We start from the raw sequence: 27435 nt of genomic DNA, 5'->3' as shown, positions 1-27435 counted from the left end.
TGGCCCCATCTTAATGCCTCTGACTTTGTGTGACCCCTCCCCAGAGTCAAAACTTGGTGGGGGCAGTTGCGGAGGGGGTGGATGATGGGGGCAGGTGGAGTTAAAACTGCTGGGGGTTTGCCCTGAGGAATATGAGGACCTGACTTTTTATTAAAACAAGTGAGGAAAGACCCAGCTTTCGATCAGCTGTGGCTTTCGCAACAGTTGAGTCTCTGAGAACAGACAATTCAGTCATGTCCACCCACAGAAAGAAACCCAAACATGCAAAGGGGCAAAGGGGCTAAGCAGCGCCCCCCCCCTGCTGTAAACTGTTTCCACCACCGGGAATGAAGATGACAAACATCTGTGAGGATTTGCCATATGCCGAAAGGGCAGTGGAAAAGCAGATACTTTTCAGAAGGGATTTAAAGTTAAATGTTTATTTATTAGTCACAAGTAGGGCTTACATTAACACTGCAGTGAAGTTACTGTGAAATTCCCCTAGTTGCCACAGTCAGGTGCCTGTTCGGGTCAATGCACTCTAACCAGCACGTCTTTCGGATTGTGGGAGGAAACCAGAGCACCCGGAGGAAACCCACGCAGGCACAGGGAGAATGTGCAAACTCCACACAGACAGCGGCCCGAGCCGGGAATCGAACCCAGGTCCCTGGCGCTGTGAAGCGGCAGTGCTAGCCACCGTGCCGCCCCATTTTTGGGATTTGTGCCTTTGCATAATAAAGGCAAAGCTCTGTGCTGCCTTTGGGGCAGGAGGCGGCGAATGTGATGAATTGGATAGTGCAGGCATGGGCGTGAGGGGCTGAATGGCCTCATTCTCTGCTGTATGATTCTCCTGCAGTGAAGTGTCTGGTTTCCACTTGGCAGTGTTCCAGCAGAGCAATTGGTGTGTGTGTGTGTGCGCGTGTGCGTGCGCCCGCGCCCGCGCGTGTGTCCGCGTGTCCGGAGCCGGACCGCATGCTACACTGAGCTGTGTTGCTGCTTTCCCCGAGAAGACTTAGAGTGAGACGGTGGCTTTTAATGACTTACCCACCCCACCAGTTCGTGCGTCAGTGTCCCTGAAAGGTGACGAGAATTTTTATTCCAATAACCTCGCTGCAACCTATAGCAGGCAGCAAGGTTATGTAACCTTGCATGTTTACCTGCCAGAACACAGAGAGACACAACAGTGCCGTCAGGGGAAGAAAGGAGATTGGGTTTTAAATTACAGCTGAAGTCAGCTTCTCCATTCCCGCTGCTCGTTTGCTGTCTTATAAATATCTCCTTAATTACCATGTTTAATTTTAGTGACACTGGCTTGAATTCAAGGGCGCTATTGGATGAATGGAATTGCTCGCCTCATTAGCAAACTGGGTTGTAGCTCAATTTGCCATTCTGTTTGGCCCTCTGAAGCCTGAGGAAGGTGCGTGCGTGCGTGCGTGCGAGTCAGTGTGAAGGCGCGTGTGTGTGTGTAGGCGCCTGTGTGTGTGAGTCAGTGTGAAGGCGCGTGTGTGTGTGTGTGTGTGAGTGTGAGGCGCCTGTGTGTGTGTGAGTGTGAGGCGCCTGTGTGTGTGTGTGAGTGTGAGGCGCCTGTGTGTGTGTGAGTGTGAGGCGCCTGTGTGTGTGAGTGTGTGAGTGTGAGGCGCCTGTGTGTGTGTGTGAGTGTGAGGCGCCTGTGTGTGTGTGAGTGTGAGGCGCCTGTGTGTGTGAGTGTGAGGCGCCTGTGTGTGTGAGTGTGAGGCGCCTGTGTGTGTGAGTGTGAGGCGCCTGTGTGTGTGTGAGTGTGAGGCGCCTGTGTGTGTGTGTGTGTGAGTGTGAGGCGCCTGTGTGTGTGAGTGTGTTCTTTCCCGATTTCTGTGACCCGAGCTATCAGTTGGTTTCACACACGCGTGTCAGTGCCTCGATTAGAACGCTTCACATGTGCTGCTTCAGTCTCGCGATTTAGCAAGCGTGCTGAGACAGGCCAGATGAGAATGCCTCAGCTGCTTTCTCTCTCAATGGCTGGAACAGCTGGAGCCCTGATTCTCACAGCTCACATTGTTCTGGTGAACAATGCAAAATGTTGCACAAGCCACATCTGCCAGCAGCAGCAGCAGCAGCGTGACCTGGACAAAATAACTGAGCTCAGCTCCTGCAGGCTCCATGTCACCCTGCTCTGTGCTCAAATATCACTCTCTCCCAAAGTTATTTTAAAATTTGCACCTCCATTCAATCCTTGTGTGGACGCACACTGCTTGAAGACATCCACTGTGAAACTAATTCTTCTTCCCAAACACTTTCTACAGAAAGACGGGGGAAAAAAAGAGAACAGGATAAAGTCTGATAACAATTGAATCTCCTCCAAATCGTTTATTTGCTGTACCCTTATCGTAGAGTAACATAGAATCCCACAGTGTGGATGGAGGCCATTCAGCCCATCGAGTCTGCACTGACCACAATCCCACCCAGGCCCTATTCCTATAACCCCATACATTTGGCCGACACTTAGGGGCAATTTAGCACAGCCAACCCACCTAACCCGCACATCTTTCAGACTGTGGGAAGAAACTGGAGCACCCGGAGGAAACCCACGCAGACACGGGGAGAACGTGCAAACTCCACACAGACAGTGACCCGAGCTGGGAATCGAACCCGGGTCCCTGGCGCTGTGAAGCAGCAGTGCCACCGTGCGTTCAACCTTAATGAAGAGGTTTGCCATCCCTGTATTTTCCCCCACGGTAAACCACCTCCAGGTGGCAGAAGCAGGATGTGCTGTGTTATCTGAGTCTGATTTCAGTTTTATTCCTGCTCGTTAGAATCCGTCCTCTCTGCCACTGCCTGGTCGAGTTAAAGCACTGGCAAGTATGTGAGATTGCCAAACTTGGCTGCTTTCGTTCGTTAACTCTGGATCACTTTGGGATGATGGGTGGCACAGTGGTTAGCACTGCTGCCTCACAGTGTCAGGGACCCGGGTTCGATTCCGGCCTCAGGTCACTGACTGTGTGGAGTTTGCACATTCTCCCCGTGTCTGCGTGGGTTTCCTCCGGGTGCTCCGGTTTCCTCCCACAGTCCAAAAGATGTGCGGGTTAAGTGGATTGGCCCTGCTAAATTGCCCCTTAGTTACCCTGCTAACTGTCCTGACACTATGTGGGGTTACAGAGATGGGACCTGGGTGGGATTGTGATCGGTGCAGACTCGATGGGCCGAATGGCCTCCTTCTGCACTGCAGGGATTCTGTGATGTCCTGAGGCTGTGAGTCAGGCCAAGTTATGTCTGCACATCTCAAACAACAGTCTTCCCGTCCTTGACCTCCCCCTCAAAGAGTGGATGGCAGCTGTGAACGATGGAAGGAAGTGGGAGTTTCAGTGATTGGAAATGGGTGGATGCTGTTTTCCCCTTCTTCGAACTCTTTGGCAACGCCTGAACAGCAGTAGAAAGAGGATGAACAACTTCATAGAATCATAGAACCCTACAGTGCAGAAAGGGGCCATTCGACCCATCGAGTCTGCACCAACCACAATCCCACCCAGGCCCTATCCCCATATCCCTACATATTTGCCCACTAATCCCTCTAACCTATGCATCCCGGGACACTAAGGGACAATTCAGAATGGCCAATCAATCTAGCACGCACATCTTTGGAGTGTGGGAGGAAACTGGAGCACCCGGAGGAAACTCACGCAGACACGAGGAGAATGTGCAAATCACACAGACAGTGACCCGAGTCGGGATTTGAACTCAGGTCCCTGGAGCTGTGTCCCTAACCACTGTGCTACCGTGCCGCCCTTGTCCAACAACTTTTCCATTTGTCTGTTTCCTTTCTTCAGTTGCCACTTGCTCCCTGTTCCCACCCAAACGGTGTTATTGGAAACTCTCTTTCCCTGGTGTACGGTCCATCTCGCCTCTAAAGGGATGGTTCACACTCCCAGCCTTGATACTCAGGAGCGTGACGGGGCTCTGTATCCCTTCCACCACCTGCCCCCATTGTTGATGGATAACTCAGTCCTACCAGCACTACCAGGAAATCTGGAACTCGGCCTCCTGCTCTTCCTATTCTCCCTTCTCAGAGACCTCTTGAGGAGCACCACCTTGGACTACGGCTGGGGGTCATTTCGGCGGGAGTTATGTTCCCAGCTGCTGAACTGGGGTGTTGTCCTACCTGATGATGTTGCTGCTGTTAGCAGGGGCAAGCATTTTGTCGAGTGATTTTGGAGGTGGCACCTTCGCTTTGACCATGTACATTGATGAGCAAACATCAGTGTTGGGGCTTGGCAGGGAGGTCATTGGGTGGGATTCAGTTGCTGTAGGCAATAATACTGATCCAAATCAGCAAGACCACCAGTTAGCGGAACCCCGTCCGGCATGAGTCCTTGATTTGGCCACCGACACTCCGCAGAGTGGAGGGAGGGTTCCTGTCCCAGCAATCCCTGCTGTGAAGTGCAGGTCGGATACCAAGACTGGCTGGTGACCGACCCAAATAGGAACAGGCAGAGGCCATTCAGCCCTTCAAGCCTGTTCCGCCATTGAGTGGGATGTTGCTGGTTCCAGCTGTGTGGGCTTTGGCTGCACATGCCTGAATGCACAAGCTCGAAAGAATACGTCGACCGCTGAGGTATCCCTGCCAGGATTGGAGCGGAGTTGTACACTTGGACCACTGTTAGTGTGAAGAATGTTGCCTGACATCCTGCCCAAGTGGCCTGGCTCTAATTTTCTCCCAGATTTTGCATCCCCCTCCACCCACGCACAAGCTTATCAATTCCTTACAAAAGCCAACAGTACTCCGGGATATCAGCTATTAACCTTTCATCTTCCAGAGAATCCAAGCCTAATGTATGTAATCTTGCACATAATTCAATCCGCATGTCAGTACTGTACGGTGCTTAGGGTGGGGGGGGGTGCGACTGGGGTTGGAAGTGGAGGGGGGGGCGCATGTGCGAGGGACCCATTGCCAATAGAATTGGACCCCAGATAGGGCAGGAAAACGGAGGGTGTGGGACACTGACAGGGCCTGAAATGTAAAAGCCGTTTGTGCGGCTGAGTGAGTTTCATTGTAATTAGCTGTCTGTCTGTCTTTCTTTCTTTTGTTGTTGAAACAGATTGTTTGGGACGCCCCGGTTGAGAAGAAGATGGAGTGTGTTCAGAAGGGGAAAAATAACCAGGTAGGTTGAAGCGGCCGGCTGGGAGATGGTGGAAAGGGCTGTTTGCCTCCGTAAGCACAGAGCGAACGGTGAAGGGATTAGAGACAGGCATGCGAGAGGGCAGCCTCGGGTCACACTGCAGGCACGCACACCAGAGGCAGAGCGTGGCAGCCTGGACTATTCTCGGGATAAGCTTAGATGGTTTTTTTTCCCTTTCATCCTCTGGCTTGTGCAGGGCGGTTGCCAGTCTGAGAAACACGAATGTCATTTTCCCATGGGACACGGCAGGGTTTTGACAGCATAACCAGTGCTACGTATTTAAATAAGCACAGTGCGCCCGGAGACCGGCTGCAGGCTGGAGCAGCCTGGAGGAAAGCCACAGTGCCGCGCACGGTGACATGATGGACATTGTTCTCTAATCCCCCTCTTAAACTGAGGCCCATTGTTGCTGCACGCAACCAAGATTAGACCACCTGGGCCTGGCTGGTCCACAAACAAATCCTCATCCTCCGACTCGCCCTTCTTGTCTTTCTATCCCCTCCCCCTCTCTCTTTCCCCCTTCCTTTTCTTATTTACCCCAGTAAATGCCTTCCCTGCTGGCTTGTCGTGAGACGTCCCTGCCTCTCCTCCACAGTACTTCCTAAAACCGACCTCTTTGCCTGAGCTTTTAGAGAGTAGGAGTAGGCCATTCGGCCCTGCAAGCCTGCTCCGCATTCATTTTCATCATGGTTGATCATCAAATTCAATATCCTGATCCCACCTTCCCCCTCATATCCCTTGATCCCTTTAGCCCCAAGAGCTAAATCTAATTTATTTTTGAAATCAGACAATGTTTTGGCCTCAACTACTTTCTGTGAGAGTGAATTCCACACATTCACCACCCTCCGGGTGAAGAAATTTCTCCTCACCTCAGGTTTACCCCTTATCCTCAAACTATGACCCCTAGTTCTGGACTCCCCCCACCATCGGGAACATTCTTTCTGAATCGACCCTGTCTAACCCTGTTAGAATTTTATAAGTTTCTATGAGATCCCCTCTCACTCTTCTAAACTCCAGTGAATATAATCCTAACCAACTTAGTCTCTCCTCATATGACAAACCCAGGAATCAGTCTGGTAAACCTTCGCTGCGCTCCCTCTGTAGCAAGTACATCCTTCCTCGGATAAGGACACCAAAACTGCCCACAATACTCCAGGTGTGGCCTCGCCAACGTCCTGTACAAATGCAGCAAAACATCCCAATCCCTATACTGGTCACCTTCTCCTGTTATCTTCTGATGCAAATGAGACGGCGCAGCCATGGATCATTTCAGTCTGTTAAAGGCACCACATAAATGCAAGTTGTTGTTGAGTGACTGGATAGTAACTCGGGAGTGATGAATTAGACAGTTAATTCTGCCTTCCCTGGTGAGAAATTCCTGTACTCAGTGGAGATGAGTTAGTCCGGGCCCGTCCGTGTGGCCCCGTGCACTCTTTGTGCAGTCGGCAATATGGACTCGGCCCTTTGACAGCTTTGTGCTATTGGTCAGCCTGTGCCTGAATCGTGCCAGTGGCTTTGTGAATGATTGACATAAAGTTGTTTGTTTGATCTCTCCCCGCAGACTGACTGCTTCAATTACATTCGTTTCCTGCAGAACTTCAACAGTACTCACCTGTACATCTGTGGGACATATGCCTTCCAGCCCAGGTGCACGTATATTGTAAGTTCCTGCATCAGTGAGGGTGTTGCCTCCCAATGTCCTCCATCTTGGCTTCTTCCACCACGGGGTGCTGTGGGAATGCTGCACTATCTTTGGGATGTTAAACAGAGGACACCCCCCCCCCCCTTTCTTGTCTGTAATGGGGTGCAGGGCAGCACGGTGGCACAGTGGTTAGCACTGCTGTCTCTCAGCGCCAGGGATCTGGGTTCAATTCTGGCCTCTGGTGACTGTCTGTGTGGAGTTTGCACATTCTCCCCGTGTCTGCGTGGGTTTCCTCCCACATTCCAAAGATGTGCAGGTCTTGGTAAATTGCCCCTGAGTATTCCAAGATATATAGAGGTTAGGGGGATTAGAGGGGTAAAATACATGCGGTTACGGGGTTGGGGTTATTAGGAAAGGGCCTGGGTAAGAGTTGGTGCAAATTAGTTGGACCGGATGGCCTTCTTCGGCACTGCAGGGATTCTGTGATTCAGTCGTAGAAGGAGCCATGTGAATGAGGACTGGTTTTTCATTTCGAAACATGGGATTATTGTGGGTGAGGCGTGGAATCCCAGTGCCCCTGTCATTTGCTAAAAATCACTCTACCCTCCCTAGTACGCACAGAGTTTGAACAGTAATGTGGAGACACTCTGGAGAGTTGGCCTTCTCTCCCTTCCTGATGTCCTGTACCCTTTGCTTGGCTCAATGTGCCTGCTATGGGTGGATTTTGGACGGGAGGAAAGGCGTGTGTGCATGCATAAGTACGTCCCACCTGCAGCGAGGAATGGAGAGGTTAATTAACCAGCCAGAGGGTGGGTGCGGGGATCAAAGTTGGTGCATTCTGGGGTATGATTGGTTGGCGAATTCCATGTCTCCATGGGAAGTGCTAGCTCCCAGATGATTCTAATGAAGTTTGGAAGAATGTCACCAGACAATGGAGGTGGATGATGTCTGAACCTGGGGTGGGCAGGGGGGGGGGGGGGGTTTTTAAATCATCTTTTCTCTGCGGAGTTGGCATGTTCTTCCTGTATCTGCGTGGGTTTCCTCCGGGTTCTCAGGTTTCCTCCTACACTCCAAAGATGTGTGGGTTAGGTTGATTGGCTGTGCTAAATTGCCCCTTAGTGTCATGAGATTAGCAGGCTGAATGCGTGGGGTGGTGGAGATAGGACCTGGGTAGGATTGTTATCGGTGCAGGCTTGATGGGCCAAATGGCCTCCTCCTGCACTATAAGGATTCTATGATTCCATTCAAAAGGTGCTCGGCGGGTGAGGTTTTCATCTCGGGTCCAGAGTCTGCTTGAATTAGTGGTGCTTCCTCCCAATCAGTGCTCTTGTGTATTTTACCTGCACCTTTAGAGGGAGGCGATGGCCTAGTGATATTATCGCTAGACTATTGATCCAGAAACTCAGCTAATGTTCTGGGGACCTGGGTTCGAATCCCGCCACGGCAGATGGTGGAATTTGAATTCAATAAAATCTGGAATTAAGAATCTACTGATGACCATGAAACCATTGTCGATTGTCGGAAAAACCCATCTGGTTCACTAATGTCCTTTTAGGGAAGGAAATCTGCCGTCCTTACCCGGTCTGGCCTACATGTGACTCCAGAGCCACAGCAATGTGGTTGACTCTCAACTTCCCTCCAAGGGCACCTAGGGATGGACAATAAATGCTGGCCCAGCCAGTGATGCTCACAAATGAATAAAGAAAATGCAATGCCTTCAGTGAAGGGAAAGGATTGAGGTGTAATCGTGACAACTGGGGATAACAACACCATTTTGTTCCTCATTTTACAGGAGGTGCGAAATTTTACTTTAAACAAAGCAGCCATGGAGGATGGGAAAGGCAAATGCCCCTACGACCCTGCCAAAAGTCACACTGGTCTAATTGTGGGTGAGTACCCTGGGGCCCTTAGTTGCAGGGTGTGCTTGTGTTTTCTGGAGCTGTGAGGTTCTGTTGCTGTGTCATTGGACGTGCTGGGGTGTGGAAGGGGGCCTCTAACTGGGACAGCTATTTTGTTTTTGTTGCTCCCTGCTTTCTGATATTTAAATAAAAAGACCAAGCCAGCTCTGTGCACCTGAAGGCAACATATTTGAATGTTGAAGCCTGGGTGTGGTGCTACTCTGCGGCTTCGGTGAGGTTTGAAGTGACAGTGGAACTGCAGTGTGACTGTGCCAGCGAGTGAGCCCCTTTGGTAAACCGTCCGCCTGTGATTCGAGCTGGACAATGGATTGAGTTCACACACACAAGCAGAATGTTTCCGCTGCCTCCTGTTTATTTTCAACTGGGGCGGCACAGTGGTTAGCACTGCTGCCTCTCAGCACCAGGGACCTGGGTTCGACTCCCAGCTTGGGTCATTGTCCGTGTTGAGTTTGCGCATTCTCCCCATGTCTGCGTGGGTTTCCTCCGACAGGTTTATTTGGCAGCACGAGCTTTCGGAGTGTCACTCCTTCATCAGGTGAGTGAGGAGTTCTGTTCACAAACAGGACATATACAGACACAAACTCAATTTACAAGATAATGGTTGGAATGCAAGTCTTAAAGGCACAGACAGTGTGAGTGGAGAGAGGGTTAAGCACAGGTTAAAGAGATGTGTATTGTGAGATTTTGCAAGCCTTTAAGACTTGATTACCTGTATAGACACAAGTGCTCGCTCACCTGATGAAGGAGCCAGACTCCGAATGCTTGTGTTACCAAATAAACCTGTTGGACTTTAACCTGGTGTTGTGAGACTTCTTACTGTGTTTACCCCAGTCCAACGCCGGCATCTCCACATCATGGGTTTCTTCCCACAATGCGGAAGCTGTGCTGGTTAGGGTGCATTGGCCATGCTAAATTCTCCCTCGTTGTACCCGAACAAGCGCCGGAGTGTGGTGACTAGGGGATTTTCATAGTAACTTCATTGCAGTGTTAATGTAAGCCAACTTGTGACATTAATAAATAAACTTGAACCTCAGTACTTTAGTTTCCCCCCTGGATATTGGCAGCACCCAATGAGGTACTGAGCCTCGCAGACCAGAGTCACTTGCTTCCTCCCCTTGTCCGCACTGAGTTTGTTGATCTGTGGGATGGGAGGCGGTGGCCAAGGCTGGAAGGCTGGGTCGATGCGGTTGGCCCCCACGTTCCCCAGTTCCCTCCGGTTATGAACTTCACCCATCGGCTCCCGCTAGCCACCGTGGGACGGTGGCAGGACTGGGCTTCGCTGCGCCGCCTCCTGCAGACCACCAGCTTTCCATCTCTCTCCCTCCTCGGGTGGCGAGGAGGTTCCCACGAAGCTCGTCGCCCAGGGTGCGCCAGTGCCTTCAGCTTTGGCTTGAGGACATGGAGTGAAGTGGGCCAGGACGGGTATCTGTGAGAGAATGGCCTGCATCGGGTTCACTGCCGAGTTCCTTCACCAAACGAGGGCCCAGAAAGCAGGGGAGGGAATGGTTTGTACAAGCTGGGCAGACGTGTTTATGTACCAGTTATCCTGTCTGCCGGTTCCATTTCCACTTGATTACTAAAATAAACTGATCTGTGTAAACATGGAGCGTGCTTTCCAAACACTGTGCTGCCCCCTCGTCCCCTGACCTCTCACTCCCCATAAACCATCCAAACACACACCGCCTGCCAACTCAAATACCACTGTCAGCAGAGTTCTCATCTGCCTCGGAGCGAGCATTCCTCTCCCTCAGAAGTAGCTATCTCTCTCCATCCAAAGCCCACTTATCCCACAAACTCCATTCCTGCCAGGGAGTTAGTTGTGTGTGTCTCTGTATTTCCCACAATGCGCAAGGCTGGTCTGATTAACGTGGGAGCTAGTTAGTTTTCCACTGAATAATGTTTGCATGGAAATGCGTAACAGGAAGTCGCAATACGATACGATAATTGTAGATGGAGTAGAAGTGCTCGATTGCTGTGTAAACCTTGCATGATTGACCTTGCAATGACGTCAAACTCTGTTATGTTTTGAAAGCTCTTTTTTCCCCCTCTGATCATTTTCTGCTTCTCATCTGAAGGTGCTGACTCCTGGCGGTTCTCCCTTTTACTCCCCAGTACACACTCTCTCTCTCCCTCTTTTAGCCGCTGGACAGGAAGATTACTCCGGGTAGATCAGTGGATTGGCATCGCGGGGGGGGGGGGGGGGGGGGGTGAGGGCGGGGGGGGGGGGGTGAGGGCGGGAGGGGCGATCCTGCTCGATAGCCGGCACGGGCTGGATGGCAAGAGTGACCTCCTGTCGCAATCTGCCTCCCAATTCACTGCGGGTCGGCTGGGCCAGAAATGTTGGCAGGCTGCCCAGCTGTCGATAGTGCGCATCTTTGATCCAATCCTGCTGCTGCGTCCTTCACCCATTCGCTGTGTACACAGTCTCCAGTGGGAGTCAGCTGACCCCGCTTGACAGTGGTGGCTCCTCAGGATAGGAAGAGTGTGGGAAAAGAGAGAAAGTAAATCCGTTGGGATTCCCAGTCCTGACTGCTCTTGTTAGGAAGTGCGTGTGAATGAAATGAGTCTTGTTTTTAAAAAAAAAGGAATTAATAAAATTGAATGTCATGGGAATATGTATGCCGTTCTTGAAGAATAGAAACTGGAGTTTTCATGAGAGAGGGAAAGAGAGAGAGAGATCAGACTAATGGGGGAGGCACAATGGGGCCAATGCTTAATCTTTTATTCATCTCGGTAAGTGACCTGGAATTCCGGATCCAATTCTACGCGTGTGGGATTTGTAGCTGGTTCTGAAATGGGGAGGCAGCCGGAACAAGAGGCTGTTCCTGCGGGAGGTGGCAAATAAAACGGAACGCCGTCGAGACCCGACATGTTGACGTTGGCTCAGAAAATAATGACAGATGGGCAGCGAAGGAACTCGCGTTGGCAGGAGGAAGCTCTGTAAAGGATCGAGGTGGGGGCGGTGGGGGAGGGGGGGGGGGGGAACCAACAGCAGAAACATGCTGCGCAAACAATAGTGTGTTTGATACGGAGAGAATGGGAAATGAATGGGATGTCGGGACGGGTGAAGCACGGGTTACACGGAGGCTGCGCGGGTGATTGCTCCTGAGAATTCTGTGCACCCATGGGCTCACGGTCCACGTCAAAATCCTGAAGGCGGGGAGAGATGAACTTGAAAGAAAGCAGCTTCAGAGAGGGAGGGCCCCTTCCGCAGAGTAACGTTTTCCACGGTCGCTGTGTAAACATTAACACGAAGGGGAATCGGGCCGGGGCATTGCTTTTGGGTCTAAACTGAATTGAACCGTCCACCGTAAACCAATCCCAAGTCCGGTTTGAGGACGAATTACCGACTGGACAGTGGATTGTGGGTGTTGTACAGGAAAGTGAATTGAGAGTGTCTCCCCTTCCCCCACCCTCCTGCCCCTCCTCACCCCGTCCCACCACCTCTTGAAGCACTGCTTTTCCTATTTGATCTTCTCTTTCTCATTACTGAGATAAATTGCCGGGAGATGTTTCTTGTTGTAGGCTGAGTCTTGAGAAGGTTGGCCGTGTGTGTGGCATGTGGCCTGGTCCCTTTGTAACAGACATGTTTTATTGGCCAGCTGAAGCAGAACTCGGATGGATCATGATCCTCTGCTCTCTCTCTCTCTCTCTTTTCAGATGGGGAATTATATTCTGCAACACTGAACAACTTCCTGGGCACAGAACCAGTTATCCTGCGGAATCTGGGGCATCACTACTCGATGAAGACAGAATATCTCGCTTCCTGGCTCAATGGTAAGGTCCTTTAACTACTTGTATCCCCAACATTATCAACTTGAGGAGTGCTGGGGAATGGAATATTTGGTACAGCAGGCATTGAATATTCGCATCAGATACAGCACAGATCAGATGGAGTGAAATTTTCTCCACGCTGTCTCCATCAAACACTTAGGGAGCAGGGAGAACCAATGTTAGTTACAGAGTAAAGCTCCCTTTACACTGTCCCTCATCAAACATCCCAGGACAGGTACAGCACGGGTTAGATACAGAGCAAAGCTTCCTCTACACTGTCCCCATCAAACACTCCCAGGACAGCTACAGCACAGGGTTAGATACAGAGTAAAGCTCCCTCTACACTGTCCCCATCAAACACTCCCAGGACAGGTACAGCACGGGGTTAGATACAGAGTGAAGCTCCCTCTACACTGTCCCCATCAAACACTCCCAGGACAGGTACAGCACGGGGTTAGATACAGAGTAAAGCTCCCACTACACTATCCCCATCAAACACTCCCAGGACAGGTACAGCACGGGGTTAGATACAGAGTAAAGCTCCCACTACACTATCTCCATCAAACACTCCCAGGACAGGTACAGCACGGGGTTAGATACAGAGTAAAGCTCCCACTACACTATCCCCATCAAACACTCCCAGGACAGGTACAGCACGGGGTTAGATACAGAGTAAAGCTCCCACTACACTATCTCCATCAAACACTCCCAGGACAGGTACAGCACGGGGTTAGATACAGAGTAAAGCTCCCACTACACTATCCCCATCAAACACTCCCAGGACAGGTACAGCACGGGGTTAGATACAGAGTAAAGCTCCCTCCACACTGCCCCATCAAACACTCCCAGGGCAGGTACAGCATGTGGTTTGAGATGAGAGTGAAACTCCCTTGACTGATGCTGATAAGAGCTGATGTTCATTGCGAACATTTCAGAGAACTTCTTGAGACAACAGAATTGTCAAGTCATAGATGACTGGAAAGTTTGTAACATTCCCCCCCTGCATTGTTCTGAGAAAGCTTGTCGCCTCCTCTTCGATCACATCTGCTGCACCGGTCCCATTCTTTCACGTCACCAGGGAACACTTGGTTTTAACTCATTCCTCTTCTGTTTCATTGGGTGCTGCAGAAGCCTTTGCAATCTGCCTGTGTGGATTGAAGCAGCAAATCGCTGCTGTTAGTGCAGCGGCTGCTTCGAGCTGAGGGACTCTCTCATTTCCCCACTCCCACTTGATTCAGACCCCTCCCCTGGGCTGTTCACTTATCAACCCAGGGATACAGGGACCGAGGGAAACAAAGTCTTGGCCACAGACCCAAGTGCAAGCCCCTGTCAGATCAGCGTCCCTTTTCCCCCCCCGAGCAGTGCAGAAACAGAAGGAAAGCTGCAGTTGTGGTGGGAGTCAGAGTGGGGAGGCCAAATCCATTCTGCTGCTGTGATTGCTGTCCACTGGCACTCATTGGAAAGTGTAATTGATGCCAAGGGCCTCTGTTGCACTGCTTGGATGTGAGGCCTGATTATTTGGAGATGACGGCAGTTCGGGTGGAAGCCAAACCCTCAGCAGCAATTGGTGGTTTGGAGAGAGTTGGGGGTGGGGAGGGGGTGCACAGATGGTTTGACAACCATCGGGACCCTCTGCAGCGTCCCAGAACGGTACCAGCCTTTTTAAAGCGAGTTTGCTCCCATCGTCTCCTCGGTCTGGCAGGTGGTGCAATCTCTCAGGAGCAGACCCCGTGCCAACGTGGGAAGAAGTGAGAGACTGTGCTCGGGAGGCAGCGGGGGGAGGGGGGTGGCAGCAGGGGGGGGGAGGGCAGAGGCAGAGCGAGGCAACCTCCTTTGCAACAACACGAGGCGGGGATTGGATAGGCAGGCGTCTTCACCATCTTGGCCCTCGATGGTGAGGGGGTGACGGTTGCCAGTGACAGCTGGGTTGGTTCGTGGTGAGGCAGCCAGTTTGGCGTCTGGAGCCAGTAACCCACCCGATGGGCCAAATGGATAAATTAAAAACAGTCAAAGCTCTCGCCTTTGGAGGAGTTGCCTTCCCGCTTCCCTGCCAATTTTTTTTTGTTGTTCTCTCCATCCGCTTCTGAGAGCGATATACCCTCTTGGAGGACACCCGCAGGGTGCTAGCATTGAGAACCCACCCAAGGGTGCGCGGACTGGGGCGTTCACAGGCAGAAATCTTGGCAAGGTGGAAGGACAGGTTGACGTGGCTGTTTTATTTTTAAACAGAAGGCGAGCAGGATCCTGGGATTTATATCCAGATAGAGAGTGAGTACAAAAACACAGAAATTGTACTGAGTGATTTATAAATGGCTGGCTCGGCCCCAGCTGGAGCTCTGGAGCCTGACTCTGGGCACAACACTTCAGAAGTGGACGTCAAGGCCTCCGCAAAGGTGCAGGAGAGATTTACTCGAGTGGTTCCAGGGATCATGTTACATGGAAAGACTGGAGAGGCTGGGATTGTTATCCTTCGAGCGGGGAAGGTTGTGGAGCAATTAAAAAGGGCTTTGGAAGGGAGAAAATAGAGAGAGAGAGACAGAGTTTCACTGGTTGGAGGGTTGCTCACCAGAGGGGATTAAATGAAAATAAACGGCAAAGGAGGGGGTGAAGAGATTGTACGCAGCAAGCGGTGAGGGTCTGGCAAGGGCAACCGGAGTGGGATTTGGAAAAAGGTCAAACATTGCGGGGTCATGGGAAAAGATCTCGCAAGTAGGAATAATTAGGCCACTGAAAGGGCAGTCACGAGAGGCAAATGCTACTCTTTGTGCTTTGGAATACCATTCATTGTATGTAAGCATTGGGAGTGTGTGCCAGGAGGCTATTCAACCCTGTATGCCTCACAGACAAACCTGGACTAGCTTCAGGATTTTTTTTTTTAAAAAAAGGGCAGCATGGCCAAGTTGGGCTGAAGGGCCTGTTTCCATGCTGTAAACCTCTGTGACTCTATGACGTAGATACACCTGAGCGAGCCAACTGGAGGCAGGCCATGAATTGAGACCTTTCCTGGTCTGTACAGAGTTAGTCACCGAGAGAGAGACAGCAGGGAAACAGGCCCTTCGGCCCAACTCGTCCATGCTGACCAGGTTTCCTGAACTGAACTCGTCCCATTTTCCTGCGTTTGGCCCCTATCCCTCTAAACCTTTCCCATCCATGTACCTGTCCAAATGTCTTTTTAAATGTTGTAATTGTGCCCGCCTCTACCACCTCCTCTGGCCGCTCATTCCATACACGCACCACCCTCTCTGTGAAAATATTGCCCCTCGGGTCCCTTTCCCCTTTCACCTTAAACCTGTGCCCTCTCATTTCGGACACACCTAACCTTGGGGGGAAAAGACCGTGGCTATTCATCTTATCTCTGCCCCTCGTGATTTTATAAACCTCGATGAGGTCACCCCTCATCCTCCTCCGCTACGGGGGGGGGGGAAAAAAGTTCCAGCCTCTCCTTATAATTGAAACCACGTTCCAACCATGTTTCCCAAAGTTAAAAGACCTTTAAAGGGAGAATTAATCTCTTTCAGCATCACAGCCAAGCAAGGCCTGGTCCTCAGCATCCTCAGAGTGGGGGTGGACCGACCAGCAGAGCTGTCTGCCTGGAGTGCTGACATCTGCTGGGAATAGTCCCACTGCTGCCTGGCCTGAACTGGGCTGTGGCAATTACTTATTCAGTCCATTTTGTCACTTTGTTGCCCCCATGAAACCTGGCCCCTCCATCAAACATGTGGATTTGCTTCTTTTTATATCTAAGTGGAGGCAACTTCAAGTGAGACCTCAGTTCAAATGAGATGATTGGCAGAATTCCACCCAAGTTGTTCACGTCACGGTGTTCCAGTGGTTAACGCTGCTGCCTCACAGCGCCAGGGACCCGGGTTCGATTCCCAGCTTGGGTCACTGTCTGTGTGGAGTTTGCACGTTCTCCCCGTGTCTGCGTGGGTTACCTCCGGGTGCTCCGGTTTCCTCCCACGCTCCAAAGATGTACGGGTTAGTTGGATTGGCCGTGCTAAATTGCCCCTTAGTGTCGGGGGGGGGGGGGACTAGCTAGGGTTAATGCATGGGGTTATGGAGATGGGGCCTGGGTGAGATTGTGGTTGGTGCAGTCTCGATGGACCAAATGGCCTCCTTCTGCACAGGAGGGATTCTATGTCCCTGAGCGAGATCTGTTACATGGCCGAAATATCCACTTGGGACACATCCTTGATGAAAACATCCAAACTCACACGTGTCTGAAGAGCAAGTTTGAAGCCCATTCATCCTGAGGTTGTTCTGGGGCTGTGACAGATAATGGGGTATCACAATTGTTCGGTGCGTGTAATCACATGAGGGGAAACAGGAGGCCACCAAACACTTCACTCTTGTCTGTTTATTCCAGAACCAAACTTTGTTGGCTCGGCGTACATCCAGGAAAGTGCCAACAGCAAGACGGGGGACGATGATAAGATCTACTTCTTCTTCAGCGAGAGAGCTGTTGAGTATGACTGCTACAAAGAGCAGGTGGTGGCGAGGGTTGCTCGCGTGTGTAAGGTGAGCAAAACTTGGACATCTGTCGGCTTGCCCAACTGGCCAGTCCAGCCAGGGTGGTCTTTAACTCAACGTGCGCACACTGAGGGGTGGCTTTTCCGACGGCCTTGATGCATGGAATTAGTAGCATGAGACATAACAAGTCTTGAGGACTCATTCTGAGTTGATGCTAAGTTTGTGACTGGGGAGTGGGTACCCTGGCTGTCTTTTAATCACTCTCCCTCGTTGGAGGACTGCTGAAATCAGTTCTCTTTCCCCAATCTATCTTTCTCTTCCCCCATCTTTTCCATCCAGCCGCTCTGGCTTGAGATGGGGAAATGGTTAGTTGGTTTTCTTATTGCTTCCATGCTTGCGTTTCTTTTGAGTGAGTCCTTTGATTTGATTTATTGTCACATATATTAACATACAGTGAAAAGTATTGTTTCTTGCGTGCTATACAGACAAAGCATACCGTTCATAGAGAAGGAAACAAGAGAGTGCAGAATGTAGTGTTACAGTCATAGCTAGGGTGTAGAGAAAGATAAGAGTTAGAATGAAGTTTTAGAAGCATAGATCGAGAGTATAAGATAGAATTAGAAGGTATGCTGGGCACAGCTTGCAAGAAGTCGCCACACTCCAGCGCCATCTTGGAAAAAACCCCGGTAGTTTTCAGACTTTTTACATTAATGTTGGAGCATATTATACCAATGTTCTGGCTCTGGACTTGTATGTGTGGATGTCCTCTTGCTTTACGTACTGTTTTCCTTGTCTTAAATCTTGCTTTCCGTATCAAAATGGGTTTCCTCTGTTGGTGTCAATGTACCCTGGTACACACATATGGTTACTTTGCTGGCATCTTCCCCAGGGTGTTCCACTTTCACTCCCTTTCTCCTCGCCTAATGTTGGTTAGCCTGTTTATCCCTTCACTTTACCCCTGACCACCCCTGTACCCCTGTTTATCGATTTTACTCCACCACCTCTCAAAAGGGGCGGCACGGTGGCACAATGGTTAACACTATAGGGTTAACTATAGGCATAACTATAGGGTTCATGGTGGGAGATATAGGAAGGATATCAGAGGTAGGTTCTTTACGCAGAGAGTGGTTGGGGTGTGGAATGGACTGCCTGCAGTGATAGTGGAGTCAGACACTTTAGGAACATTTAAGCGGTTATTGGATAGGCACATGGAGCACACCAGGATGGTAGGGAGTGGGATAGCTTGATCTTGGTTTCAGATAAAGCTTGGCACAACATCGTGGGCCGAAGGGCCTGTTCTGTGCTGTACTGTTCTATGTTCTACTGCTGCCTCACAGCGCCAGGGACCCGGGTTCAATTCCAGCCTCGGGTCACTGTCTGTGCGGAGTTTGCACATTCTCCCCCATGTCTGCGTGGGTTTCCTCCGGGTGCTCTGGTTTCCTCCCACAGTCCCAAAGATGTGTGGGTTAGGTTGATTGACCATGCTAAATTGCCCCATAGTGTCAGGGGTTTAGCAGGGTAAATATGTGGGGTTACGGGAATAGGGCCTGGGTGGGATTGTGGTTGTGCAGACTTGATGGGCCGAATGGCCTGTTTCTGCACTGTATGGATTCTAAGTGCAGCACTGCACTGATGCTTCACTCAAGTAACACCATTCCTCCATAGATTCTATGATTCTAAATCTGGTTTTGAACCCAGCCGTAAGCTGTCAGCATTCCGAAATGGCCATGAAAGGTCCCAGGGTCGGTATTTTGAACAAACCCTCCCACCGACATGACCAAAATCAGTACCTGAGAAAAGTAGCATTGGACCCTGAACCTTAACGCTAATTCTCTTTTTCTCTCTCTCTCTCGCTCTCTCCACAGCTGCGGCCAGACCTGCTGGGTTTTTCCGGCGCTTTCTGTTTGTATTTCAGATTTTCAGCGCCTGCCGTACTCTGTTTGTGTGATTGAGAGCAGATGATCTGGTCATTGTCACATAGCTGTTTGTGGGATCTTGCTGTGTGCAAAGGGGCTCCTGTGTTTACGACATTAGAACAAACAGTCACTACGCTGCCAAAGTAATGAATGGAGTAAAGCAAGTTGGGGATAATGACATTGTGAAAGATTCCACATAAAAGTCCTTTTCCTTTCTTCCCTTCTCCTCCACACTGCCCATTCTCTCACCGTTTCCATGAACTAGCAGTGCCTGAAGAGGTTTTGCCACCGTTGCACCTGTTCAGGTGTCTATCCAGTTCTGGTTGTCTCTGACAGACCTCAAGCCACTGACTGAAGACAACGTTTTTGTTGAATCCTTGTCCCTGGTTTCCCGAGACGGCAACAGATTTCTGCTAACCTCCCTCAGCCTCAATCCCTTGGCTTCTCATTGGTGCACCAAGAGGCATCATACTGCCCTGGTTTCTTAACACCACATCCAGGGTGGTTAGAACGCAGGAGGAGGCCGTTCGGCCCATCGTGCCTGCACCAGCTCTCTGAAGGAGCCTTTTGTCCCGTTCTTCCCACTGTGGCTTGGCTCACGTGAGCAGACGCGCTCCCATCCCCTGCCCAACCCTTCACCCTTCTGGAGTAATTGATGTTTTGGTGAATTCATTGCTCGAACCCACATCATTGTTTGAGCCACAGCTCTTCTGTTCCCTTCAGTTGCGGAGGTTTACAATCTTCCCGCTTTGTGTCTCAGGCTCCTGATGTGCAGAACATTGAGGAATCCTTTCTTCAGCACGATCTGTTGCTTTTCCTTTGTCTCGATTTGAGTGCGGCCCAACCCTCTCACATTCTGTCTGTCAGCGTCTCATCTCCGTTTCTGTGCTGGAACTGTCATCCCCCCTCACCCATCCCCCTTCCTCTTGCTCTGTCACATCTGGTCTCTGTTGCAAGCTTTCTGTTCCTTCCCCCCCCCCCCATCACTTCATTTCCTGGTCTAATCTTTCCCAATAAAATCTCCTCCGCCTCCATGCAACGGTCATCCAAAACCCAGTTTTAGCAGGGGTTTTTGTCTCTCTCTCTCTGAGGGGATGGAGATGGAAGTTATTATGGTTTACAACACTGCCTTGTGACCCCGGAGTCTTCATTTCCAATTCAATTAGCATCACACAAAGGTCTCCACGCAGCTGCTGAGGGCACCGACCAAGACATTTTTGGATTGCCTCTATCCGACTCCCAGTCGAATTGTTTTCCGCGCTAACTGACAGCGAGATTGGGAGAGGTCAGGGGTTTAAAATAAATCTCTGACACGCAGCGACCAGCTTTGTTCAGTCACTAACATTCTCATTACTGGTTCGAGAAATTTGAACCCACAGCCAGGACTAATCTAATTACCAGCAATCTATGCTGACACTTCAGTGCCGAGCTGAGGGAGTGCCACATTGCCTGGGGTGCTGCCTTTTTGCCCAAGTAGTTAAACTGAGGCCACGTCTCACTCCTCCTCCAATTCTCCTGTCTTCATTGTCACTGAGTGTAGTTGCTGCTCTGTCGGTGGTTGCGCCTTCGTCTGTTCAAACCCCAAGCTCTGAAACTTGCTTCCTCAAGCCACTGTGACTTTGCCCTTGGTCATGCGTCGAAGTATCTTTTATATGTGGCCCGTTACTAAAATGAATGTTGTTTGATAAAGTTCCCAGGTGGTGTCTTGGGAATTGCAAATGCAGCTTCTTGTTGCATGGCGTGGGATGATATGGGGAGGCGATGGCCTAGTGGTATTACCGCTAGACTATTAATCCAGAAACTCAGCTAATGTTCTGGGAACCCGGGTTCGAATCCCGCCATGGCAGATGGTGGAATTTGAATTCAGCAAAAGAAATCTGGATTTAAGAATCTACTGATGACCATGAAACCATTGTCAATTGTCGGAAAAACCCATCTGGTTCAGTAATGTCCCTTTGGGGAAGGAAATCTGTTGTCCTGACCTGGTCTGGCCTACACGCGAGTCCAGAGTCACAGCAATGTGGTTGACTCTCAACTGCTCTCCCAGGGCAATAGGGATGGGTGATAAATGCTGGTCAGCCAGCAATGCCTCATGTCCCACAAATGTATTAAAAAAATGTCAGTATTAACAGGACTGTCCGGGTGGAGATCTGTCGGTGATTTGACCAGCTTCTGTAGAATCCATACTGTGCAGAAGGAGGCCATTCAGCCTATTGACCCTGCACCGGCTCTCCAAAAGGCCATCTTACCCAGAAGCACCGCCTTGCACTATTCCCGTAACCCCACACATTTACCTTGACGAATCCACCTGACATCCTTGAACACTAAGGGGCAATTTAGGATGGTCAATCCATCTAACCTACACATCCTTGGACTGTGGGAGGAAACCGGAGCACCCGGAGGAAACCCACCACGGGGAGAAGGTGCAGACTCCACACAGATAGTGACCCAAGCCGGGAATTGAACCCAGAGCTGTGAGGCAGCAGTGCCAATCATTGTGCCACCGTGCCGCCCTCAGCTACGATGCGAAAGGAAATAGATTTGTTTGAGCAAAGGCCTCCTCGGTTGTTTTTATGCTTTCTTGTTGGGCGGGGTGGGGGGAGGGAACTGGGCAGGGTGAGGGAGAGACGTGATTATGTCCGAATGGGCCGCCATGTTTCGCAGATGCGTCAACGGTAACTGCGCTCCAGGAGGTGCTTGAATAATGTGAATTTGCTCTTTCCAACGACAGGGTGACATGGGCGGGGCTCGAACCCTACAGAAAAAATGGACAACCTTCTTGAAGGCCCGTTTGTTATGCTCGATCCCCGAGCAACAGCTTCACTTCAATAAGATTCAGACCATTTACACACTGACCGAGAGCAACTGGACCAAGACCTTGTTCTTCGGGATCTTCCGGGCACAGTGGTAAGTCCAGCAGTTCTGATTTCTTTCCTACTCTTCCAGTCACCAAATCCAGCTGACACTCAGCACAATATCTCTGCCAATGTCTGTGCTCCGCCTGCTAATGTTCTGGGGACCCGGATTTGAATCCTGCCACGGCAGATGGTGAATTCAATAAAACAAAATCTGGACTTAAGAATCCATTGATTCCATTGTCGTAGAACCCATCTGGTCCACTGACGTCCTTTGAGGGGAAGGAAATCTGCCGTCTTTACCTGGTCCGGCCTACACATGACTCCAAATCCACAGCAATGTGGTTGACTCTCAACTGCCCTCTGAAATGGCCGAGCAAGCCACTCATTTCAAGGGCAATTAGGGATGGACAGTAAGTGCTGGCCCAGCCAGCGACGCCCATGTCCCACGAATGGATAAAGAACCCTCATCTCAAGTGGTGGCCCATCAGACTGTCACTATTTAGCCATGAGCTCCCGTAGCCCACCTTCCGGGATTTGTGTCTGAATGGCGATTAGGTCCACCATTCCTGATTGCTGCCCATGCTCACCCCACCCAGAGGCACAAAGTCCTCCTCTTGGCAGAACACCAATCATCAAACCAATTTACATCAGAGCTCTGACGAAGGGTCACCCAGACTCGGAACATTGGCTATGCGCTCCCTCTCTCCACAGACCTCATAGAATCATAGAACCCTTGCAGTGCAGAAGGAGGCCATTCAGCCCATCGAGTCTGCACTGACCACAATCCCACCCAGGCCCTATCCCTGTCACCCCATGCATTTACCCTAGCTAGTCCCCCTGACACGCGGCGGAGGGGGGTGGGGGGTGGGTTGCAATTTAGTCTGGCCAATCCACCTAACCCGCACATCTTTGGACTTGCTGAGATTTTCCAGCATTTTCTGTTTGTACTGAGTGCCGAGGCGCCTGAATGATGATGATGTGGGGGAGGGGGAAGGATTCCATCAGCTGAAAGCGGAGAGTGAATGCACAGCTGGAGGCTTCCCGGCTGGAATCTGATGGACGTTCTGGGAAAGCGCTGAAGCCAGTCAGCAGTTTCACTATCGACCCAGCACTTTACACCGATCAGAACTCACTCTCCTCCTGACGGGAAGTTGCAACCTGCCTTTCAGGGAAAGCAGCATCAAGACTTTCAAACTTAGAAAAACATAAGTAGCAGAGGGCAGACCTCCCCCGCAATATAAAATCCAACAGAGGGTGAAGGTTTGCCTCCTGATCATTGTGTCGTTCCTGCATTTGAGGGGGGGTGGGGTGCTTGGTGTTGCTTGCCCGTCTCCACTCTCCTCCCCCGCTACCAAGCCAATAAAAAGTAATGAAACTAGACAGACCATCCAGCATCAACCTAGGCACATGAAACAGCAATGGCAAACTTATCCAACATTAACAGTCCTTCTTAACATCCAAAATTGGGGAAATATACACTGAAAGTGGGCAGTTTGGGAGGTAATGTATAGTCGCTGTCCTGCTGCTAAGTTAGAGCAGAGAGAGAGAGGAGGAGCCCAGGGGTCACTCTCCAGTCTGCCCGTGACCATCAGGCAGGGGAATTCCGCTCTGCTGCGATGTCCCCTGCAGTCAAACAGTCTGCCAGCACTCGTTGCAGCCTGGCACATTTGAAGGAGAGGCATCGCAGCAGAGTTGCCAGAGGGAAGCTGCCATTGCCTGCGGAACCGCACCTCAGCGAAGCTACGGCAGGGGGACTTGGGGGGTGGGGGGGAGCGAGGTGTGAGAGAGTGATGACTGAGAGGGGGGGAAGAAACCTTTCACCTTCTGCTCTATTGGCAAGGAAGCGGGTATAATCCAGGCGGGAGCGCTCTCGCTGCCAGTACGTGAAGGCACCAACTGCGGGTAACCGAGGTTGCAAACTAAGAGTCGTGCGGGAACAGGCTGCATCAGCGAGATTTCCCTTTATTTAATTGTCCCCCCGGAGGATTGCCACAGCTTTGAGATGTAGATTCTTCCCTCGCTGAGAAGATGAGAGAGAGAGACTGCAGGTTGTGCCTGAGCGGTGGCTTGGGGGGGATGGGGAGAGAGCGAGTGGGGGGGGGATGGTGGTGTTGTGAGTGATGAGACCATCTGGTGGGTGCAAGTAGTGTGCTTTTGCTCTTTGCCAATTGGCAGGAGTGACACATCAGCTCCGCAGACAGAGCAGTCTGATTTAATGTCCCCGCCGATGTGTGTTCCATTCCCACTTTTTAACCCAAGAAATGCTGACTTTGAAAGGATAAGTCACTGACTTTCACACTACCTTGGGACAGGGGGTGGGGGGAGAGTTCAGATACTTGGGGCTGTTGTTGACTCAGGAATATTTTCCAATCCCAGGCGACGCTGATTGGGGCAGTGTCCTCTTGTTATTTGGCAATGGGTTGCAGAATTTATTTCCTCCTTTTCAAAAAAAAATCTACTTCATTCCAAATGTGGGGATGACACTTGAAGACAGGGGTGGGGGAAACGGGCAGAGTGACAGAGGCGAAGGGTTTCGATTTGATTTATTATTGTCACACGTATTGAGAGACAGTGAAAAGTATTGTTTCTTGCGCGCCGTACTGACAATGCATACCCTTCGTAAAGTACATCGGGGAGAAGGAGAGGGTGCAGATTGTAGTGTCACAGCCATAGCTCGGCTGCAAGGTCCATTCAGAAGTCTGACGGCAGCAGGGAAGAAGCTGTTCTTGAGTCGGTCGGTACATAACCGTAGACTCTTGTATCTTATTTTCCCGACGGAAGAAGGTGGAAGAGAGAATGTCTGGCGTTGCGCGGGGGGGGTCCTTGATTATGCTGGCTGCTTTTCCCAGGGGAGGTGTGGGGTGAGCGGGACGAAAGGTGAATCGAAAGTTTAAAAATGAGTCGCGTCTCCGTATCCGACAGCTCCAGGTGTGTTCTGATCGGGTTGAATTTGGAACAGAGCAAAGTGAACCCGGGACCCGGTCAAGAATCCACAAGTTCAGATTTGGAGGCGGGGTAAAGATATCTGGGCTGTGGACAAGAATGCTGATGAATGTCTGAAAGTCTGGGCTGTGATCCAGACCAGGTTTTGTTTTTTCCCCCAATGCAGCCTGCTGTCAGCATCACACTGACACTTGTGCAAGTTTCCACGTCAGTTGAGGATTTTTTTCGGAGTCTTTCTCTCGACATTTCCAGATGTCTTTGGCTGTAGCCAGTGGCTGGAGAATCCGCCATCTCGCGAACACGTGCGGGGTTGCAGTGCTCAGTGCCAGAAAGGTTGAGCTTAGCCAGTGTCCCGTGGCATGGGACTGCGTGGATTTGTGAAGGAATAAAGCTCCCTCTATGTACTTGGACCGAAGGTTAAGGGGCAGGAGATTTAGAGGGGGATTTGAGGAAAATCCTTTTCCCCTCAAGTCATACAGTGCAGAAAAGGCCCTTCGGCCCATCGAATCTGCACCGACAATATCTGCCACTAAAGTTGCCCATTTTCCTGTCCCATATCCTTGGATGTTATGATGTTTCAAGTGCTCATCCAAATATATTTCACGCACCCCGGACATTCTCTCTTCCACCTTCTTCCTTCGGGGAAAAAGATCCAAAAGTCTGAGGTCACGTATCAACCAACTTAACAGCTTCTTCCCTGCTGCTGTCAGACTTTTGAGTGGACTTACCTCGCATTAAGTTGATCTTTCTCTACACCCTAGCTATGACTGTAACACTACATTCTGCACTCTCTCTCTTGTTTCCTTCTCTATGATCGGTGTGTTTTGTCTGTATAGCGCACAAGAAACAATACTTTTCACTGTTAATATATGTGACAATAATAAATCAAATCTAATTCAAAAATATTTTCAAGGTTGAGGTTTCCAGCCATGGCTATCTTTACAGGCAGTGCATTCTAGATTCTCACGATCCTCTTGAATGAAAAGGTTTTTTCTGAAATCCCTTCTGAATCTCCTACCCCTTACCCCAAAATTATGTTCCCTCATGATTGACCCTCAACTATGGGGAACAGCTGCTTCCCTACTCACCCTGTCCATACCTGTCATAATCTTATCCACCTCAATCATGGCCCGCCCCTCAGCCTTCTCTGCTCTTTAAAAAAAAACAATCCAAGCCCATTCAGTCTCTCCTTATAGCTCAAGTGGTCCGTCCCAGGCAACATCCTAGTGAATCTCCTCTGTACCCCCTCTAGTGCTACCACATCCTTCCTCTAGTCGGTTGTCTGGGATGGAGCATTTGAGCTATGAGATGTGCGGGTTAGGTGGATTGGCCGTGCTAAATTGACCATAGTGTCAGAGGATTAGCAGGGTAAATATGTGGGGTTACGGGGATAGGGGCTGGATGGGATTGTGGTCGGTGCAGACTCGATGGGCCGAATGACCTCCTCCCGCTCTGTCGGGATTCTACGATAAGAGGATGGTGGGAATCTGGAACTCGCTGCCTGAAAGGCTGGTCGAGGTGAGGATCGTCACTGAAGAAATATTTAGATGAGCACTGGAAAAGCCATAGTGTACAAGGCCACGGACCAGGTGCTGGAAAATGGGAGGGGAATAGACAGGTGTTGGATGACCAGCACGGATGTAATGGGCCGAATGGCCTCTTGCTGTGCTGTAATTATCACTCTGTGACTTGGTGAATTGTACACCATTTGGCTTGATGGGTCAAATGGCCTCCTGCTGTACTGTTGGGATTTTGTGATTCAATAATCGAGTGTTGTAATCGGTTGCTCTGTGCGGAGAAGCGGGCTGAAAACTGAGGTTGCTGGATAAGGAGCTGGTTTGTCGCCTATCTCCACACAATCAGAGCGAGAATGTTGAAGGATGAGGCCCCAGTTGAATCCTTCCTTGTCGAGCTATCTGGAGTAAAATCTCCCAGGACAGTCCAGGGTTAGACATGCTTTAACAGATGGATATCTCGCAGGTATGCGTACTTTTTCTTTTCGCTGCCTCTCTTGCATGATGTCGGGAAGATGAGCTCCAACATATCACTTCAAACTTTGGCAGAGGAGTAGTGAAACAGCTTGAAGCATTTCTGATAAATGGGATAACCATCTGTAAGCGCCAGTTGCCAAATGCCGCGTGTGGAACAGTGCTGGGGCAAGCCAGTGATGTGTCAGTAGATTTGCGATGGGAAGTGGGAGCTTGACTGGGGGATCAGTGGGAAAGTTGGGTTACCGGCCTAACCGTTTGCCTCCACCTTCTGTCTGCTCGCAGGGCTGACGTGGACGTGTCTGCTATCTGCCAGTACAGGATTGAAGACATCCAGCGGGCCTTCGAGGGACCCTACAAGGAGTACCGGGACCAGGCGCAGAAATGGGGCCGATATTCTGACAAAGTGCCAAGCCCCCGGCCTGGAGCAGTAAGTCCTTCTGGGGACAGACCTTCATTCTGTTCCTTTCAATGGCAAGAAGTTCTCATTTCGACATCTTCATAGGATCCCAACTAGTGCAGAAGGAGGTCATTTGGCCCATCAAGTCTGCACCCACACCAATCACACCCAGGTCCTATCCTCGTAGCCCCATGTATTTACCATGCTAATCCCCCGATACTGAGGGGCAATTTAGCACGGCCACTCAACCTAACCCACACATCTTTGGCGTGTGGGAGGAAACCGGAGCACCCGGAGGAAACCCACGCAGACACGGGGAGAAGGTGCAAACTCCGCACAGACAATGACCCGAGGCTGGAATTGAACCCAGATCCCTGGCGCTGTGAGGCAGCAGTG

At 50.7% G+C, this 27435-nt stretch overlaps 1 protein-coding gene across 1 annotated transcript in view; it reads left to right on the top strand.

Annotated features, from left to right (window-relative positions):
• sema4c (sema domain, immunoglobulin domain (Ig), transmembrane domain (TM) and short cytoplasmic domain, (semaphorin) 4C) overlaps positions 1-27435 on the top strand; it is a 96717-nt gene that overhangs the window by 54898 nt on the left and 14384 nt on the right. Inside the window, exons 4-10 of the mRNA XM_078239545.1 lie at positions 5049-5111; positions 6691-6789; positions 8564-8660; positions 12351-12467; positions 16831-16982; positions 21582-21757; positions 26925-27069. Of these exons, the coding sequence (XP_078095671.1) occupies positions 5049-5111; positions 6691-6789; positions 8564-8660; positions 12351-12467; positions 16831-16982; positions 21582-21757; positions 26925-27069 (849 nt within the window). The remainder of the gene's footprint in view (positions 1-5048; positions 5112-6690; positions 6790-8563; positions 8661-12350; positions 12468-16830; positions 16983-21581; positions 21758-26924; positions 27070-27435) is intronic.

The sequence above is a fragment of the Mustelus asterias genome, chromosome 22 (genome assembly GCF_964213995.1).
Source record: "Mustelus asterias chromosome 22, sMusAst1.hap1.1, whole genome shotgun sequence".
Lineage (NCBI taxonomy): Eukaryota > Metazoa > Chordata > Chondrichthyes > Carcharhiniformes > Triakidae > Mustelus > Mustelus asterias.
The sequence above is the reverse complement of the archived record's forward strand: the minus strand, read 5'-3'. Positions and strand labels throughout refer to the sequence as shown.